This window comes from Acanthochromis polyacanthus, chromosome 17 (genome assembly GCF_021347895.1).
Source record: "Acanthochromis polyacanthus isolate Apoly-LR-REF ecotype Palm Island chromosome 17, KAUST_Apoly_ChrSc, whole genome shotgun sequence".
NCBI classification, from domain to species: Eukaryota; Metazoa; Chordata; class Actinopteri; family Pomacentridae; genus Acanthochromis; species Acanthochromis polyacanthus.
Genome location: NC_067129.1, coordinates 37,318,142 through 37,338,043, shown reverse-complemented (window position 1 = coordinate 37,338,043; position 19,902 = coordinate 37,318,142). Strand labels below are relative to the sequence as shown.

The window sequence follows — 19,902 nt, the reverse complement described above, 5'->3', positions numbered from 1 at the left end:
TCACCGTCTCCCTGCACATCTGAGGTCCATAGTGTCAAGTTGTCACGTAGCAACTGCATGATAAGTGTTGAGTCCTTATAGCTTTCCTCGCTCAGCGTATCCAGTTCTGCAATGGCATTATCAAATGCTTCCTTCGCCAACCTGTAAGCAGAGCAGACGCAAGACAACACGGTCACTAAACACACGTACAGAAAATGGCGGTGAAAATACTGTAAGTATCCAAGTATCTGAGCTGTTCGTGCTGCAGTGAGACGGTCTGTGTTTGATTCTGCTACCAAGTGCAACAGCGCAAAAGGAGTGAAGTAAAGCACAAGAACAGAAATTAGTCTATTCACTCGAAGAGTCATTTAGCTCCAAAAGTGTCGAACAGCTAGAACATACGCTCAGTTTCTTTCCATGCGATTTGGACACAGAAGAAGAAAGGAGAACATATTAAAACATGTGAATGTGATTTACAAATACTGGATTAAAAAAGCCAACTGCAGCAGCTGTGAAGGACTTTATTTTGGAAGGGAGAACCAAGAAAAACATTGAAACAAGATGTTCCAGTCCACCTGATAAATGTTCATCCTCCTCTGAGCCCTAGCTCAGTAACGATCAGCTCCAGATAAAAATGTGTTTGTTTGATTTTTAAGATTATATATCTTTCTGATCCTTAGGTTACAGTGTTTTTTTGTGTTTAAAATAGTAAATGTGCAAATCAAGATGATGGTAACAAAAAAGCTGTTTAGTAATGGATGCTGTTTTTATTCCACACATGAAACATTCAACAAATACTTGATACCAAAAGAAATGTCAAATATTGTCTGGCTTTCACACATTTTCTCAAATTTGAGCTTTTTTAACTGTAAACCATCAAAATGAGCACTTGAAGTTGGGATTTTTGACCTGAATATCTTTATTTGCTTTCAAACAACTCAACTCACCTGCAAGCACGGTCTGGCGAGTTAAGGATTTCATAATAGAAAACTGAAAAGTTAAGGGCCAGTCCCAGACGAATGGGGTGCGTTGGAGGGAGTTCGATCATGGCGATGTCACTTGCGGCCTTATACGCTACCAAACTGTTCTCAGCTGCCTCCTTCCTGTCATTGCCTGTGGCAAACTCTGCCAGGTACCTGTGGTAGTCTCCCTTCCTGAGCAGGGGAAACATAAAAGGTCAGATATCAACTTTCACACAAGCCCATACCACAAAAAGAGAGAGCACTGATGGTTGGAAATATCAAAACATCAGGGCTGCAGAGTCCAATGTCCTGTTTTGTACAGTGTGGGATAAATACGTGAATTGTATGTTGCTATTATGAGTGAGAACCCAAAGAAAACAGCAGTTGGTTTATATAAATACAGAGGGTACGGAAAGTATTCAGACCCCTTGCAATTTTTCACTCTGTGTCAATGCAGCCATTTGCCAAAATCAAAAAAGTTCATTTTATTTCTCATTAATGTACACTCAGCACCCCATCTTGACAGAAAAAAACAAATGTAGATTTTTTTTGCAAATTTATTAAAAAAGAAAAACTGAAATATCACATGGTCATAGTATTCAGACCCTTTGCAGCGACATTCATATTTAACTCACATACTGTCCATTTCTTCTGATCCTCCTCGAGATGGTTCTGCTTCTTTATTGGAGTCCAGCTGTGTTTAATTGAACTGATTGGACTTGATTAGGAAAGGCACACACCTGTCTATATAACCTTACAGCTCACAGTGCATGTCAGAGCAAATGAGAATCATGAGGTGGAAGGAACTGCCCAAGGAGCTCAGAGACAGAATTGTGGCAAGGCACAGATCTGGCCAAGGTTACAAAAGAATTTGTGCAGCACTCAAGGTTCCAAAGAGCACAGTGGCCTCCATGATCCTCAAATGGAAGAAGTTTGGGACGACCACAACTCTTCCTAGACCTGGCCGTCCAGCCAAACTGAGCAATCGTGGGAGAAGAGCCTTGGTAAGAGAGGTAAAGAAGAACCCAAAGATCACTGTGGCTGAGCTCCAGAGATGCAGCTGGGAGATAGGAGAAAGTTCCACAAAGTCAACTATCACTGCAGCCCTCCACCATTTGGGGCTTTATGGCAGAGTTGTGGGGGTGTTTTTCAGCTGCAGGGACAGGACGACTGGTTGCAATTGAAGGAAGGATGAATGCGGCCAAGTACAGAGATATCCTGGAGGAAAACCTCTTCCAGAGTGCTCAGGACCTCAGACTGGGCCAAAGGTTCACCTTTCAACAGGACAATGAACCTAAGCACACAGCTAAAATAACAAAGAAGTGGCTTCAGAACAACTCTGTGACCGTTCTTGACTGGCCCAGCCAGAGCCCTGACCAAAACCCAATTGACCATCTCTGGAGAGACCTCAAAATGGCTGTCCACGTTCACCATCCAACCTGACAGAACTGGAGAGGATCTGCAAGGAAGAATGGCAGAGGATCCCCAAATCCAGGTGTGAAAAACTTGTTGCGTCATTCCCACGAAGACTCAAGGCTGTACTAGCTGAAAAGGGTGCTTCTACTCAATACTGAGCACAGGGTCTGAATATTTATGACCATGTGATATCTCAGTTTTTCTTTTTTAATAAATTTGCAAAAATTTCTACATTTCTGTTTTTTTCTGTCAAGATGGGGTGCTGAGTGTACATTAATGAGAAATAAAATGAACTTTTTTGATTTTGGCAAATGGCTGCAATGACACAGATTGAAAAATTTCAAGGGGTCTGAATACTTTCCATACCCACTGTACATCTTAATATTTTATCGTCACATTATTTTTGATTATTTTCTGACATATCACAGCACATTTCATTAAAACTTGAGCGGCAGAAATGTGATCTTTTTAATAATTTGTACCAGATACTGGATAAATGGTGTTTTACTGTCTATCATCCTTTAAAAGGAATAAATATATACCGGTACACTGCAGTTGCTCACAGCAGTAGCATGATAAGCAGTGAATACTGAAAAATCTCTCCCCGTGGTAGTTTGCAGCAAAAACTAACTTTTTTTTAGAGACTATATATTTCATGCTGGAGATCTAAGGAAACAAAAACCCATTTCAAACAAACCAAATTAGAGCTGAGGAGACTGAAGCATCTTTATGAGGCTGATCAGTACCTATAGGCCTGATAGTACATGTAAATGAAGTTTACAGAAACATATTTACATGAAACAGAGTTGGAACAATTCAACAGCAGTTTTGCAGCTTAATCATGTTTTTGTTTACAGATATATATGGGTGATCAGTAATCTGTCTGCAAAGGGAAAAGCAGAGCAATAAACGGTGGGTAAAACTCTGACTTTTTGTGGTTTTGTTTACGCACAAGTTGGTGATTCCAGTTGTATCATGTATTTATTTCCTTAACCCCTAAATTCCACATAACGCAAAACCACCGCGCCGCGCAGCGCTCTTGAATCGTACTGCGCAGCACTTAGAACCCATTCTCTTCTATCAGACAATTTCCACTGCACACGCTGCGGAGCACCAGCGCCGCATCTCTGAAGCGCCAGCGTGCGCCACAGCGTTGGAGATTCGCTTCAGGTATATTTTCTGTGCCGCCGCTTCAAAACCTCGTAAATTCACTGTCGTTGAGAAAGCACCAGACAGGAAGTTAAATCGGAACTTTCAAAATAAAACACAATGCATGACCTCTCGGATGTAAATTTTTCCCTATATGTTGTTATTACACCTCCGGAGGCACGAGCATCGGGTCAACAGGGTCCCAGATACAACACGATGCCATGGGCGAAGAGAAATTACCGTTTTTTATATAGAATAAACCATACAAAATTAACTATTGGATAAAGAAAAGCACTTATTTGAGATCAAAACATCAATCATGTACTCAACCATGCTAGAAGTACTATAAATCACAGAGCAATGTGGCTGGGTCAAGCAGAGCGACCTTGTAGAAGCGAAATGAGGTGTGGTTTATTTATTTTCTGTTTATATCATGTGTTTTTATCGTGTGATATCACTATTCACACGAGAGCCTCTCTGAGGAGCAGCCCTCCCCATCCGGACGGCGCGGCGCGGCGCGGCGCTGCGCTGCGCTTGCAGTGTGCTTTGACTTTCGGAGCAAGACGGTGGCGCTTCGTTCCATTGCGCGGCGCGATCGCGTTATGTGGAACTTCGGGGTAAGAGACACTGTGTACTCTGACATGCTGTGTTGCAGAGATCTCATTCTACAGAAAGACAAGCGTTTAAATGCATCTCATTTTCAGTGCTGGATGGTTTTCCCTCTACGGCCATCAGACCTCTACTCCACCTCAGTCTATTATGAAACATTTTAAATGGGCCAATGGTGTGCTGCTTTGAATAAGATGAAGTGTCGAGGAGAAGAAAAAGAAAAAGGCATAATTAACATGAGGAGAGTAAAGTGTGAAACTGAAATGTTTGTGTTCAGATAAAGCAATTCCATTCATGGTGACAGAAAATCTCCAATAATCAGCTGTGTTGATGTTTAATGCCCTGAGGGAACTAGAAAGCTAGATCCAGAGTTTTTAACGTCATGAAGGTGGCCTCTTAACCTGCTACATCACCATGGTAACCAATGCTTGGTTTAAATCTACTTTACGAAGCATCTCCCTGTCACCTGGTCTTTTCATGACTGGATTCTCTCAAGACGATGCAGATTTTCAGTGGAGAAAATGTCTTATCTGCAAAGTTGTTGAGCTGCATGGTATTAATGTCACTGACTGAAACTGTGTTTTTACAGTAGCACAAACTGTATTGTTTCACAGGAACCTGCAGGCATCCAGTTGATGCGGTTGAAAATGCATTAACACGGTTTTTGGCTAGGTTCCAATTTGCTGTCCAGTCCATTGGATTTGCAGCTACCAGATCACAGATTGCAAAACTGATTAGTCTCATGGTAGAATACTCAATAAATCACATTTGTCACTGTAATTTGTCCAAAAACTCGAGCAAATTTAGTGTTGGACTTAAAGGCACTTCTTATATATATAATGTTTAGATGTAATTAATATCACCAAGGCAGCAGGACCGACAGGGTGCCGGGCCGGGCCCTGAAGGGATGTGCAGACCAGCTCGCAGGCATGTTTACGGACATTTTCAACCGGTCCCTACAGCAGGCTGTAGTCCCCACATGCCTTAAGTCCACCACCATAGTGCCTGTGCCCAAGAAACAGTCAGTGAAATGCCTAAATGACTACCGCCTGGTTGCCTTGACACCAATAAGAATGAAGTGCTTTGAGAGGCTGGTCCTGCATTACATCAAGGGAACCATTCCTTCTGATTTGGACAGCCACCAGTTTACTTATAGAGCAGACAGATCAACAGAAGATGCCATCTCAACTGCACTGCACACGGCCCTGTCGCACCTACAGGGTCCCAACACCTATGTTAGAATACTATCTGTCGACTTTACATCAGCATTCAACACCATCTCCCCCATAAACTGATAACCAAGCTTGGCCATCTGGGACTGGACACCACACTCTGCTCCTAGATACACAACTTTCTTACCAGCAGACCACAGTGTGTTAGAGTAGGAGAGGTGACATCATCCACACTCACACTGAGTACAGGTGCACCTCAGGGCTGCATCCTCAGCCCGGCCCTCTTCACCCTTTTCACACATGACTGTACCCTCATCCACCCCTCCAACACAATTCTAAAGTTTGTTGATGACACCACCATAGTGGGATTAATATCTGACAACAATGAGACCCACTACAGGGAAGAGATCCAGCGCCTGGTCAGCTGGTGCTCTGAAAGTGACCCAGTGATGAATACCACCAAAAGAGATCATTGTGGACTTCAGGAGAGCCAGGAAAATGACCCCCCTCCCCCACCTCTCTGCATAAATGGAGAAGAGGTGGACAGGGTCAACAACATCAAGTTCCTGGGTCTCCACATCACCAGCGATCTCACATGGACGGCCAACACCTCCCACTTGGTGAAGAAGGCTCAGCAGAGACTCTTCTTTCTGAAGAGGCTGAGAAAGGCCAAGCTCCCCTCACAGCTTCTCATGAACTTCTAGAAGAGTATGATTGAGAGCATTCTGTCCTACTGCAGCACAGTCTGGTTTTCCAGCTGCACCGCTGGAAACAGAAGGGACTTGGACAGTGTGGCAAAAACTGCACAATGGATTGTGGGTGTACAGCTTCCCAGCCTGGACTCTGTCCAGGCTGGCCAGCTGAGGGAAAGGGCCAGCAGCATTGCCAGAAATCCCACCCATCCTGGACACAGACTGTTTGTCCCCCTTCCATCAGGAAAAGGTTACAGACATGAAAAACAAAAACCATCAGACTGCGGAACAGCTTCTTCCCCAGAGCTGTTGCTGCCATCACACCCCCCACCCATTGCCCCACCACCCAGACATTCCCCCCTTCCAACTCATCTGTGCAATAAGAATTCTACTTCAACCTTGGAGCAGAGTCCTGCACGGGTCCAATTTTCAAGATACGCCTCGACCCGACCCGACCTGGGGACGTACAAACCCGCAACCGACCCGCAAACCCGCGCATCAGCCCGATTAGTACCGCGACCCGATCCGACCCATTGAAACACGACCCGCAGGCCGACCCGTAACCTGTATTTAAAATAATCATTTTAAATCATATTGTCTGAATACTGAACAGCATATCGCCACAGTTAAGGTGCCAGTGAGTAAACAACGCACCTGAATGAAGCAGCTCTTCCAATAAAAGCCTGACTTCAGTCATGAATCATCAACCCTGCGTGTTCTTCTCCCATACAACTGTAAAACCACTTGTTTGTTACGTTTAATGCTTTTAAACTTTTAATCTCTTAGAGGGAACTTTACGTGAGTAATAGACTTACTTTCTGTCCAGACTTGAGTGGCGTTCAGCAGTTACGAGCCGTGACATGTTTTAGAATCCATCGAGGAGAAAAGTAATCCATCAGGGAAACACTGTGTAATGTTTGAACACTTCAGGAACATTACAAAGTGATAGTTGTACGTTTTATCCACTTATTTCTCAAATATCTAAATAGCTATTAACTGTTTTGGAAGTGGCGCTTGTTAGACGGTGGCAGACCGTTTGATGCTCTCGTCCAATCACAAATTGTGTTATTAGATGGTGAAACGCGTTTCAACAGCTGAGCCAATGACTGTCGCAAAATAGCAGAAGTGATCCTCAGAGAGTAAATAATGACCAAGAGTTTTCTGTAGTTTGCTCAACTAACTGAAAAGATTCGTTTGAGCTCAATTATTAAGCCATCTACTTTAACAATCATATACAAAAACAAAAATTCATAACTGAATGAATGCATCACATCAATTTATTTAAGGCAGTATGGGCTACTGACAGAATACTGTTTTTTAACTGCCCTTATGGACAATAAAAGTCAAATTTTAAGTCCAGCTCAAAAATTAAAACAAAAGCGGTAAACAAAAAGCACGTCTGTGTCATTACAGCCAGGCTGGCTAATACAAAAATAAATCAGTGCAAGTAAACCAGTACAGTGACACAACACATAAAATACTGTACATAAACTGAGGTAGATCTGGTTCATGCCACAAAACTGTGACTTGTAGGCACCTGAAAAATATTCCACTTTGAGAATTTTCAGACCAGATATTCCAATATTAAAACAAATTAACAGTCTTAACATTCTCAGTAACATCTCTGTAGCCACTGTTATACTGCAACATATTAGAACCTAAAGTGACTGGCCAATAGATTGCCTGAGAGCAAAATAGCATGGATTAATAAACAAATATAGACCCAAAGGTGAACATTCTGGCAGGAAAGTAACTAATCCACCACTGTAAACATCAAAACACATGTGCAAGAAAAAAGATAAACCAAATGTAAAAAATACTCTTTTTTTGTGGCAACCATGGCATGAGTGAGAGTAGGATGCACTGCAGCCAACAAACTAATGCAGTGTTGCAGTCAACATCCTTGCCACTTTGAAGCAAACTTCCGACTCAGTGTCTCTTTAAATTGCTATGCAGAAAAAGAATGTCATCCACTGTCCCCGGTTTCAACTGACTTCTGTGCTCTTGGATCACAAATCCAGCTGTGGAAAAGTCTCGCTCACTTGCTGCACTTGAAGCTGGAATTGACAAGATCGAACGAGCAATGTGTGCCAAATCTGGGAAGACTGATGCATGCTCCTTCCACCAGTTGAGAATGTCGAAATTATCCACCTTCTTTGTCTTGAAGTTGATGTATTTGGTCACTTCATCCTGGGTGCTGGAATCATCACTAGAAGTAGAATCTTCGACATCAGATAATGCCTCCATCCTTGCTCGGGATTTCTTCTCAGGTGGTGGGACACAAGCAGTGACACAGTGTTCAGGCGATCCACGCTTGTCTTTTAAGTCTAAAGTGGTGTAATAGAGGGAGCAATATTATGGCTATGCAACTTTATAATACTAAGCACAAAACAAAGGAAAATGAAAAAAAAAACCATGAAAATCCAAAGTGATACATACATAATATATACAAATTAGGCTACCAGTATACACACACAAATAAATACACTGTGAAAAATACATTAATTTTCACCTTTAAGAAGACGTCGCACTTCGTGGTGCACTGTTGCCACTTCATGTTCCTCTGCAAGAAGTTTAAGACTTTTCAGCTTTGGATGCAGAAACATGGCCAGCTTATGCAGGAGGTGGACCTCGTACTTGTCGAGCAGGATTTTGAGGCATTTTCCCTTCAGAGAGGAAAATGTTTGGTTATCAGTGGAGGATGGTTGCAGGTGGCGTTTCAGGCGGTCAAACCACACAGCAGTGAGGTGAAGGGATGGAGTTTTGGATGCCTCCAGTGCCTTGGTAGCCTCCTTGAACTTCTCAAGAAATATCACCATTGCATGCAATGTTTCTTCAGGCAAGTCATTAAGACGACCCTCTTCCCCTCTTTCCAGCAGCAAGGAACGAACGTCCTCATACTGACAGCTGATCGACTCCAGCATAGTATGGATTGAATTCCAGCGCGTTTCCACTGATGCCTTCAGTGTTTTTTTCAGCCGCGTCTGGAGACTTGTGTGCTTAAAGTAGGTCACCAGTGACTTTGCTCCATTGATAAGTGCAGAAACCTCCTCTCCAAACACATCCCCCTCATCTGGTTTCCCAATGGTAGTGTACAGTACAGTGTTTAGCACATGTGCAGCACAGCTTAGTCTTGTGACTGTGCGAAGGGCTGCCACTATGTTTGAACCCCTGTCTGTAACGTACACAAGTTTGGAGAAGAACTCCTCAATGTTGTATCTTCTCAGGGCTTGGATGACGGCTGGTTTGATGTTTTCAGCCGTTTTACGTAGCGTACTGTCCCACTCCAACGTAGAAAGCACTCGTTCCACCAGCTCCCAATTGCTGTTGATATAGTGTAGTGTGTGACAGATGTAGCCTATTTTTCTATAGTCATCAGTCCACATGTCCAAAGTGACTGCTCCGTTAAACTCACTTAACTGTTCTTTCAGCTCAGGAATGATGCTTTGGCGAATTTGTTCAGCACATTTACTCACGCTGCGAGATACAGTTGTTGGATCTGGTAACAGCTGCGTTGCATTGACACAGCCAGCCCGCACACCAACGTCGATTAGTCCCTGTGCTAATTCCGTGAAGCCGTCCCCACACACCGTTTCGAAAGATCTGATGTCCCTGCATACAAACTTTACTGCTAGTTTTGTAACAGTCTCTGTATCTTGCTTTCTTGGTGCTTTAAGTTCACCTTTTTTTGTGAAGAAGTGATCGATTGGTTTTGCAGCAGCGGCATTTCCAGAGAAGCTCGACTCCGAGTGTTTCTTCAATGATGAAGTTCCCACTTTGCGGCTATCGTAAGACAACACTTTACTGCACTTTTTACAGGCAGCGAACCCAGCAACTTGATTATTTTCTTCATCTATGATAACACCAAAATGCTCCCAAACTTTAGACTTAGCTCTCGAGGATGAATTTTCGGCTAATGTGTACTCTCCGCTCTGCAGCTTTACACTCACGTCCTCCGCCATTTTTGTTGTTTTGGTAACCCGGAAATGGATGCAGAAGAGACGCGGTGCAAGCTGCAGTCGCAGCAGATGGATCACGTCACAGCTTTACAAACAGCTTCCAACTTAAGTTTTTATTTATTTATTTAGGGTCCGAGCACCGAGGGTGCGAAGGACAGGCGGTGCAAGGGCACCGACTGTCCAAGGCACCAGCGGTGCCAAGGACCCTATTGAAACCCTGGGGTTTATTATTATTATTATTTATTTTTTATTTTTTTCTCCCGTAAAGTAAATTGGCTTTTTGGCGGCCTTATCATACTCCAAAACGCGTGAAATTTGGCGTGCACATCAGGACTGGCGAAAAATTTGATATTTTATGGGAGTTGCGCATGTGCGTGGCAAAATGGCTCTATAGCGCCACCTGCAAACTTGAAAAAGTAGTCATTAGGCCAACTGCCACAATGTTTCATGTACAGCTACAATATTTGGTGGGCATATGCAGAACATCAGGACACACCAAAAAGTCAATTACAGCCACGCCCTAAACCCAACAGGAAGTCGGCCATCTTCAATTGGCTGTAAATTTGTCAAAATTAATTTCTCCCCGCAAATGAATTGCCTTTTTGGGAGCCTTATCATAAACCAAAACGCGTGAAATTTGGCGTGCACATCAGGACTGGCGAAAAATTTGATATTTTATGGGAGTTGCGCATGTGTGTGGCAAAATGGCTCTATAGCGCCACCTGCAAAATTGAAAAAGTGGTCATTAGGCCAACTTCCACAATGTTTCATTTACAGCTACAATATTTGGTGGGCATATGCACCACATCAGGACACACCAAAAAGTCAATTACAGCCACGCCCTAAACCCAACAGGAAGTCGGCCATCTTGAATTTGCTGTAAATTTGTCAAAATTAATTTCTCCCCGCAAATGAATTGCCTTTTTGGGAGCCTTATCATAAACCAAAACGCGTGAAATTTGGCGTGCACATCAGGACTGGCGAAAAATTTGATATTTTATGGGAGTTGCGCATGTGTGTGGCAAAATGGCTCTATAGCGCCACCTGCAAAATTGAAAAAGTGGTCATTAGGCCAACTTCCACAATGTTTCATTTACAGCTACAATATTTGGTGGGCATATGCACCACATCAGGACACACCAAAAAGTCAATCACAGCCACGCCCTAAACCCAACAGGAAGTCGGTCATCTTGAATTTGCTGTACATTTGTCAAAATTAATAGCTCCTAGTGGATAAGTCTGAGAGAACTGAAATTTGGCCAGTACATGCACCAGACCTTTCTGATGAAAAGTTATCAAAAACTCAACCAGAAGCCAAAAGGTGTGGCCATGGCGGAGCCTCAAAAAACTGATCCTTCGCCATGAAACAGGAAGTGGTGTCTAATTCTTCTCAACATGCTCCAATCTGCCTGAAACTTTACATGTATGATGACAGTCCTGTCCTGATGTCATCCACATAGGGATATTCATTGACAGTCATAGCGCCACCTTGTGGTTTCAGGAAATAGACATCTTTTACACTTTCATGCCCTATTGTTACCCGGTTGATCATATTCACTTCAAATGCGGTGACAACAGGCTGAACACATTGATGATGCATCCCAGTGAAAATGGTGACTTGTCATCAAAAGGCGTGTCTGTGGCGGCCAAACCAATTTCGATGTTTCGCCATGAAAATTTAACGATTCATATCTCAGCTGAACAAGATCCTATCTGCCCCAAACTTCACATGATGGACACCAGGTCCAGTCTGAACACATCCACACTCATAAATTCTGAAAAAGTCATAGCGCCACCTGTTGGTAATAGTAAGTTTAAGGCCTTATATTTTCAGGTACAATGGCCCCAAACGTGGTGATATCATGCTGGAAATTGGTCAGTCGAGTCTTCACCTCTTGACAATCCCACACTGTCAAGGGTGTGACATTTCATGCAACGCTGTTGCCGTAGCAACCAAATATCGCCATGCAAAACAAAGTGCTGTTTGACAGGTTAGAAATACTCCAATGCTCACTAAAATTACCACACACATCACCATCGACCCAAGGAACAACACCGTATGCATCTCGGCACTGCACATGCTATAGCGCCCCCTACAGTATTTTTAACAAACAGCCCCCTCAGCACGTTTCACCTACATCCATGAAATTTGGGAGGCTTATAGAGCACATCAGGACGCACAAAAAGCCTCTTGGAGCCATGTCCTAAACCCAACAGGAAGTCGGCCATCTTGGATTAATTGTGAGATTTTTGATGATTTTTCTCATTTTTGAGAGTTAATACCTCCAAGGGGATAATTCCAGGAGACCTGAAATTTTGTCAGTCCACACAGCAGGACTTGGTGATGAAAAGTTATCAAAAGTTTAACCAGAAGCCAAATGGCGTGGCCATGGCGACCATTAGAGTTTTGATGCTTCGCCAAGAAACATCAACTGCTGTATAACTCTCCTCTGCATGCTCCAATCTGCCTCAAACTTTCCATGTGTGATCACAATTCAATCCTGATCACATCTACAGGCCAACAGACACTCTCAGTTGCAGCGCCACCTGTTGGATGGACAGTAAATGCTGTATAACTGGCCTCTACATGGTCAAATCAGCCTGAAACTTTTCATGACTGATCAGAGTCCAACCCTCATCACATCCACTGTTTGAAATACACTCTGAGTTACAGCGCCACCTGGTGGTGGATGGGCAGGAAATGCTGTATAACTAGTCTGAACATGCTCCAATCTGGCTGAAATTTTACTTGTGATTAAACTCTGGTCCAGATGTGATTCAGAGGCCGGCACACACTCTCAGTCACAGTGCCACCTGGTGGACGTGCATGGATTCGCCGACCAGCGTGGATGCGAGGACCCGTCCATCGCTGCTTGCAGCTTTAATTATTTATTATTATTGTATATTGATTCTCATGAGTCAATCTACAACCCGCGACCCGACCCGCAAGCTATTTTTCCCACCCAGACCCGAACCCGAAGAAAAAAAAGTTTTTAAAAACCACCCGCAAATCAGCTGTTTTTGCAGGTACCCGACCCAGTGCAGGACTCTGCCTTGGAGCACTTGATCAGCACTGACCACTTTACTTTGTTTGTATATAGTACTTTGATTATTATTCTTATTGTTTTAAAAGTATTTTTTTAAATTTATTTTTATTCTTATTTGCACTGCTGCTAATTTTCGTGTTCTTTCAGACAAATTTCGCTGTACTTCTGCACAATGACAATAAAGTCTCTATCTGTAATGTAGTTGTCACATTAAAAACAAGTGACTGCATTGAGAGTGCACTGAGTGGTAAAATAAATATTTTAATTTTCAACATTAACATGTTTCTACTAGCTTTCCTCTCTTGCAACATTTGCAGTATTAGTGATTTTTGTGATTATAACCTGTTTCTGTTAACAGAAGTCAGCAGCACACAGTTGGCACACTTTTAAGAGTCAAATGACAAGTCAAATACCCCTTTTTATGGGAGGCTGCATCAAGCCTGATAAAGAAAACTTAGCTAACAAAGAAAATTGATAAACATCAGTGCAAAACTCATAATCACAGATTGGGATTTTAGGTTTTGTCAAGCCAGCTAATACAAAGAAAGCCTAACTGTTTGGAATTTCTTCAAGTAGTCCAAGGAATGGACAACAGCACTTCACTATAAATATAAAATTAAGTAGCGAAGATGCACACATTTAGGTCATTCCGTGTGGTTTCATCAGATGGTGGTTGCCACACCATTTTCAAATTAGTCCTAAATTTGCATGTCCCTAGATAGTCACAAAAGCACTTTCTATGCAAAATTGTAGGCCTGTAGCTCAAATAGTTTCTGAGTTGCGGGGGTCTGAAATTTTCAGAATTTGGGCTATAGAAAGCTTCGCCAGTGTTTTTTGCATCTTTAAGTGGTTAATTCTCAGCCTCCTGACATACCAGAGAGCTGTGAGTTGGTAAACAAGGCCTCTGCATGTAGCTAGTGCCCCACAAACATCCCCAGGTGTTTCCCTACACTCTGCAGGCCATGGGGGCTTGCTAAAAATGCTAAAAATTAAGAGATACCTACTCACGAGTGGGGTTTGGGACCTTAAAAGTACTAGAAATACTGCACAGAAGTGTTGTAACACCCCTGGGTTCCATTTTTACACAAACGTGTGTGATAACTTAGCAAACTGGAGCTTTCTACCTTAGTTTGGAAAATATGAGCTCTGCTTGGAATGAACATTTATTTAATATTCCTTCTTTCCTCCCCCTCCCACCAGGCGTAAACATGTCTCTATAGTATCAAGCTCTCATAATCAACCATGTTTTGGTCAGAGTTAAAGCTCAAAACTGCGCAAGATGCCGAAGTCTCAAAAGTTGAAGTTAGGCCCAGATGCCTCGGACTCACCTGACGCAGACCTGCCCTCACGATCAGAGCCAGGGTCAGATACCGACGCAATTATGGCTGCCATAAAACAATCGGAGCACTGTGTGCTAGCCAAAATCGACTCATCAGTGATGGCGGCTGCAAGTGAACTGCACAAGAAAATAGATAACCTGGCGAATGACTTAGGGAAAGAGATCTTGAACGTGCGTGCAGAGTTTATGAAGGTAGTTGAAGAAGTACAGAAGGAAAACGCAACATTTGCAACATGTATTGATGATCTGGAAGAGGGAGCTAACGGCTATGCTAACCGGGTCACAACGCTTGAAGCAAAAGTTAATGCACTGTCTACTCAAGTAGCCCGATTGGCAGATAAGGCCGAGGATTTGGAGTCCCGACAACGGCGAGACAACTGCAGACTTGGTGTGGAAGAGGGATTTGGAAATATACGACCGGAGAAAGCCGTCGCTGAACTACTGAAAGAAATGCTGAGCCTCGATTATACACCGACCCTCGATCGGGCACACAGGAGCCTGCAGCCGAAGCCCAAAGATGGAGACACCCTGAGGCCAATAATCGTCAAGTTCCACTACTTTCAGGAGAAGGTGGATGTTCTCCGAAAGGCCATTTGTACAGGGCCCATTTCCCATAACAGCAAACGTTTCTCCATCTACCCGGATTACTCGGCCGCCGTCAGGAAGAAGAGAGCTGCCTTCACCGAGCTGAGGAGATTACTTCGCCGATGCCCAGACGTGAAATACGGGCTCCTATACCCAGCTATACTGAAGATTACAACCCCAGTTGGCGAGCAAATATCCTTCGAGGATCCGACCAAAGCGATGCAGTACATAGAGACCAATCTGCGCCCACGGGAGATGGATGGAGAGTAATGGATATTACCTGGGCCACAGCAGGTAGTATTCAAGTTACCCACAGACAATGTATTAGCTGTCACAAGCTGTCTTAAATTTTGACTGATAACTGTTATCACACTACAGTTGGATGCGCTTTATGTTTGGACAATGGATAATCATATGAAGTCTGTATTAATATGTAACTGATGGTCAGATGATCGTTATAAAGCATGGATAACATGGGTTTATACACACTTCAACATGACCTAGAACTTTCCCTGTTTTTCTGATTCCATACCATGTTAGATGAGGGAGAATATTCAGTAAAGGTCTCCATGGGATACTATAAAATAATAATACCTTAATCTTATTTTTTCTTTCTTTCCCCACCATCGCTTTGCTAACTTTACTCTTTTCCCCCTCCAACTGTAAGTGTTAAGGGCTGTATCAGCTTGTGACGCCCCCCCCCCCAAAAAAAGCCCCCAATAATAATAAATGGGAATGCTCATGTAATAATACAGATGTTGAGAAGAAGGCCCTGTTCCATCTGGTTCGGCCCTTGCACAGTTCATGTTTATGTTCGAGTTAGTGTAGACATGTTATATCACGGTATGTAATGTGGAGAATAGTATGTAGTTAAAGTCACATGAAAAACTCTACAACTCACGACTACTAACGTTGCTATGAGCATTCTGGTCCTATGATCTGAAAATGAACGGGAAGATGAGAGAGTAAAATTCAGAAATGATATTACTTTATAAAATCTCTGGAAGCAAGTTTTTATTTACATTTACTAGAGATACTGCTGAGCGTGAGAACTCCTGCACTTTTTGTTTGAAGTTAAAACAAAGTTAAATTATTTCAGTTATATTGAACTTCTACTTTATTGTGAAAAAATTCAGGGAGCTATTATTTAAGTTTTTATTTGCATTTACTAGAGATAATGCTGAGCCTGAGAACTCCTGCACTTTTTGTTTTTGTTTGAAGTTTTTTAAAAAAGATAAGTCATTTCAGTTGTATTGAAATTTTACTTTTACTGTGAAAATAATTCAGGGAGCTATTATTTAAGTTTTTATTTAACTTTACAAGAAGTGCTGCTGAGCCTGAGAACTCCCTGTATTTTTGTTGTGTTTGAACTTAAAACAAAGACAAGTCATTATAGTTATATTTAAATTTTACTGTATTTTCTGTGGAAAAATTTCAGAGAGCTATTTATTTAACTTTTTATTCAACTTTATAAGAGATGTTTCTGAGTCTAGGAAATTCAGGCACTTCTGGAGCTATTATTTTCTATTTGTGTGATTCAACAAACATGCTTTAGGCATTTCAATGAAGTTCAGTGTTTGCATTATTCAATTTTTTTATGCCAATTTTTACACTTTTATTGCAAATGAATATCGGCTCCAAATATCGGTTATCGGCCTCCTCTAACTACTAATAATCGGTATCGGTGCTGAAAAACCCATATCGGTCCATCTCTAAAATTTATCATTCACGCCTTAACCATAAAGCCAGGGGAACAGCAATTCTAATTAGGAGAGGGATTCCATTTGAACTTTCTGAAGTGATATCAGACGCGAATGGCAGCTATGTTGTTGTAGTGGGCAGGCTTTGGGCAACATCTACGGACCAAATTGGGATAATGCACAATTTTATATCAACTTTTTTTCAGCTCTCCCCGACCTTAATTTGTATAAATTGATTCTAGGTGGAGACTTTAACTGCGTTCTTCATGCTCAGCTAGACAGGTCAAGTCCAAGACTAAATAACACACTTTCATCTGCTCCAGTGGCTATTAACTCCCTCCTTTGCTCATATGGCCTATCAGACCCTTGGAGGATAAATAATCCAACTAAGAAGCAATTCTCCTTCTTCTCCCCTGTCCATCATAGTTATTCCAGGATTGACTATTTCATCATAAATGACCAGCTACTTCCCCTAATTTCTAATAGCAAATATCATAGTATAGTACTATCTGATCACGGCCCAGTGCAAATGGATTTAATTTTCCCGACTAATGCAGCACCTCAGTGATCTTGGCGACTAGATCCCCAACTACTTTTGTCTAAACATTTTAGGACATTTCTCAGTAATCAGATAGATTTCTTTCTAGAAACTAACGAGACGCAGGAGGTATCAAGGTGTATTTTGTGGGACTCCATGAAGGCCTACATTAGGGGGCAAATGATCTCTTACGTGGCACATATGAACAAAGTACGATCAGAACAACTTAAAATTTGAGTGGAAAAATTGCAGATATTGATAGACGCTACGCTCTCTTGCCAGCGCCGGATATTTACAAAGAAAAATTATTGCTACAAACAGAATTTAATATACTTATGACACAGAAGGCAGAAAAAATATTCTTATATCCAGACAGTTTTATTATGAGCACGGAGACAAAGCAGGGAGGCTCCTTGCACTTCAACTTAGGCAACAGTCTGCCAAACAGATGATCCCAGAAACTGATACAGGTGCAGATTCAGTGTCACGCAACCCCCGAGCTATTAATGATCGATTCAAACAGTACTATTCTGCCTTATATCAGTCAGAAGTAGATATTGACTTATCTGAAATCCATTCATTTCTCGACTCTCTGGATGTCCCTAAACTCGCCCCGGACGCCCAGTTATCCCTAGAACAACCATTAATGCTTGAGGAAATAATAAATGCCATTAAATCATCTCAAACAGGAAGGGCGCCGGCTCGGACGGATTCCCCATAGAGTTTTACAGAGAGTTCACCCCAAAACTCACACCTATCCTGAAATCAGTTTATGATGAATCCCTAGCCAATGGAAAACTACCGCAATCGCTTACCCAGGCAACAATTTCAGTACTGTTGAAAAAAGACAAGGACCCTTTGCAGTGTAGCTCATACAGGCCAATCAGTCTCCTTTGTTGTGATTATAAAATTTTGACAAAAGCCCTTGCACAGCAGTTAGACTCCATTATTCCCTCTATTATTAATGAGGATCAAACAGGCTTTATCCCTGGACGGCAATCATTTTTTAATGTGAGAAGACTATTTAATGTGATGTTCTCACAGCATTCGACAGTACAACCTGAAGCTATCCTAAGTCTTGACGCCAAAAAGGCGTTTGATAGAATCGAATGGCCCTATCTCTTTACCCCAGCTTTACCCCCTAAAGATTTATCGTATTCTGTCCTTAATGTAGATCTGCATCGCAAAGGAGCAATTTCAAATATATGTTTTAATTCTGAATAGCCACCCGCACACATGGGATAAGGCCAGGGCAGCTTGGGAAGGAGACATTGGAAAAATTATATCAGAAGACACCTGGGAAAAATCCATACAACGTATACACACTTCCTCTCTTTGTGTTAGGCATGGATTAATCCAATTCAGAATAGTCCATAGAAAGCACTACTCTAATGACAGATTATCCAAATTGTACCCAAATGTTACTCCAAACTGTCCTAGATGTCAATATACCCCTGTCTCCTTGGGACATATGTTTTGGTCATGTCCGTCTTTGCACAATTTTTGGTCTTTAATCTTCCAATCACTTTCGGCGATACCTGGCAAAGCACTACAACCTGACCCTCTGACAGCCATTTTCGGTATAGTTGGGGATGAGCTTGGGGTGTCCTGCCTCCACAGAAATGCAATCGCTTATGCATCACTGCATGCCCGGCGTCTGATATTGCTGAACTGGAAGGGAAAATCTCCTACGTATATTCACTGGGTTAGAGAGGTGATGTTAGGATTAGACTTAGAAAAAATTAAATATACAGTACGTGGACTTGAGGATAAATATGACAAAACTTGGTCGCGATTCATAACTCATATTAGGAGTCTGCCTTTCACCTGATCCCTCATTGCCCCTCCTTGACTGCTGGCTTAAATCTTTGAATGCCTAAACTATGTTGATCAGGATCTATTCTTTATTTTTTCTTCTCCTCTATCAGAGGTCCAAATGTTGGTAGTACGAACACAATATTTGAAGCGGAATGATTTGAGTCGTCAGTGTGTTTTGTTTTGTTTTTTCTTTTCCAATACATTTGTGTACATATATTTCCCTCTTAGAGCATTTCTATTCTTGGAAACAAATATTCTAACAAATATGAGGGATATGTATGCTTCTGTGTGTGCATGCATATGTATATGTGTATGCATATGTATACACACGTGGACAAAATTGTTGGTACCCCTCAGTTAAAGAAGGAAAAACCCACAATTCTCACTGAAATCACTTGAAACTCACAAAAGTAACAATAAATAAAAATTTATTGAAAATTAAATAATCAAAAACAGCCATTACTTTTGAATTGTTGATTAACATAATTATTTAAAAAAACAAACTAATGAAACAGGCCTGGACAAAAATGATGGTACCTCTATAAAAGATTGAAAACTATTTGACCAGAGTGACATGATTAACTCAGGTGTGTCATTTAATTGACATCACAGGTGTTTCCAAACTCATAATCAGTCAGTCTGCCTATTTAAAGGGAGACAAGTAGTCACCCTGCTGTTTGGTGAAAAGGTGTGTACCACACTGAACATGGACAACAGAAAGCTAAGGAGAGAATTGTCCCAGGACATCCGAAAAAAAATTATAGACAAACATCTTAAAGGTAAAGGCTATAAGACCATCTCTAAACAGCTTGAAGTTCCTGTGACAACAGTGGCTCATATTATTCAGAAGTTCAAGACCCACGGGACAGTAGCCAACCTCCCTGGACGTGGCCGCAAGAGGAAAATTGATGACAAATTGAAGAGATGGATCGTTGGA

At 42.0% G+C, this 19,902-nt stretch overlaps 2 protein-coding genes across 4 annotated transcripts in view; one reads left to right on the top strand and one right to left on the bottom strand.

The window, feature by feature from the left end:
- The window catches only part of LOC110970730 (CLOCK-interacting pacemaker-like), a 611,892-nt gene that overhangs the window by 139,899 nt on the left and 452,091 nt on the right, over nucleotides 1–19,902 (top strand). The window lies entirely within an intron of this gene.
- LOC110970310 (14-3-3 protein epsilon) overlaps nucleotides 1–19,902 on the bottom strand; it is a 59,216-nt gene that overhangs the window by 14,317 nt on the left and 24,997 nt on the right. Inside the window, exons 4-5 of one of the 2 annotated variants that reach the window (XM_051937701.1) lie at nucleotides 927–1,133; nucleotides 5–141 (exon numbers count right to left, since the gene is read on the bottom strand). In XM_051937701.1, the coding sequence (XP_051793661.1) occupies nucleotides 5–141; nucleotides 927–1,133 (344 nt within the window). The remainder of the gene's footprint in view (nucleotides 1–4; nucleotides 142–926; nucleotides 1,134–19,902) is intronic. The other variant, XM_051937702.1, reaches the window with a different exon arrangement.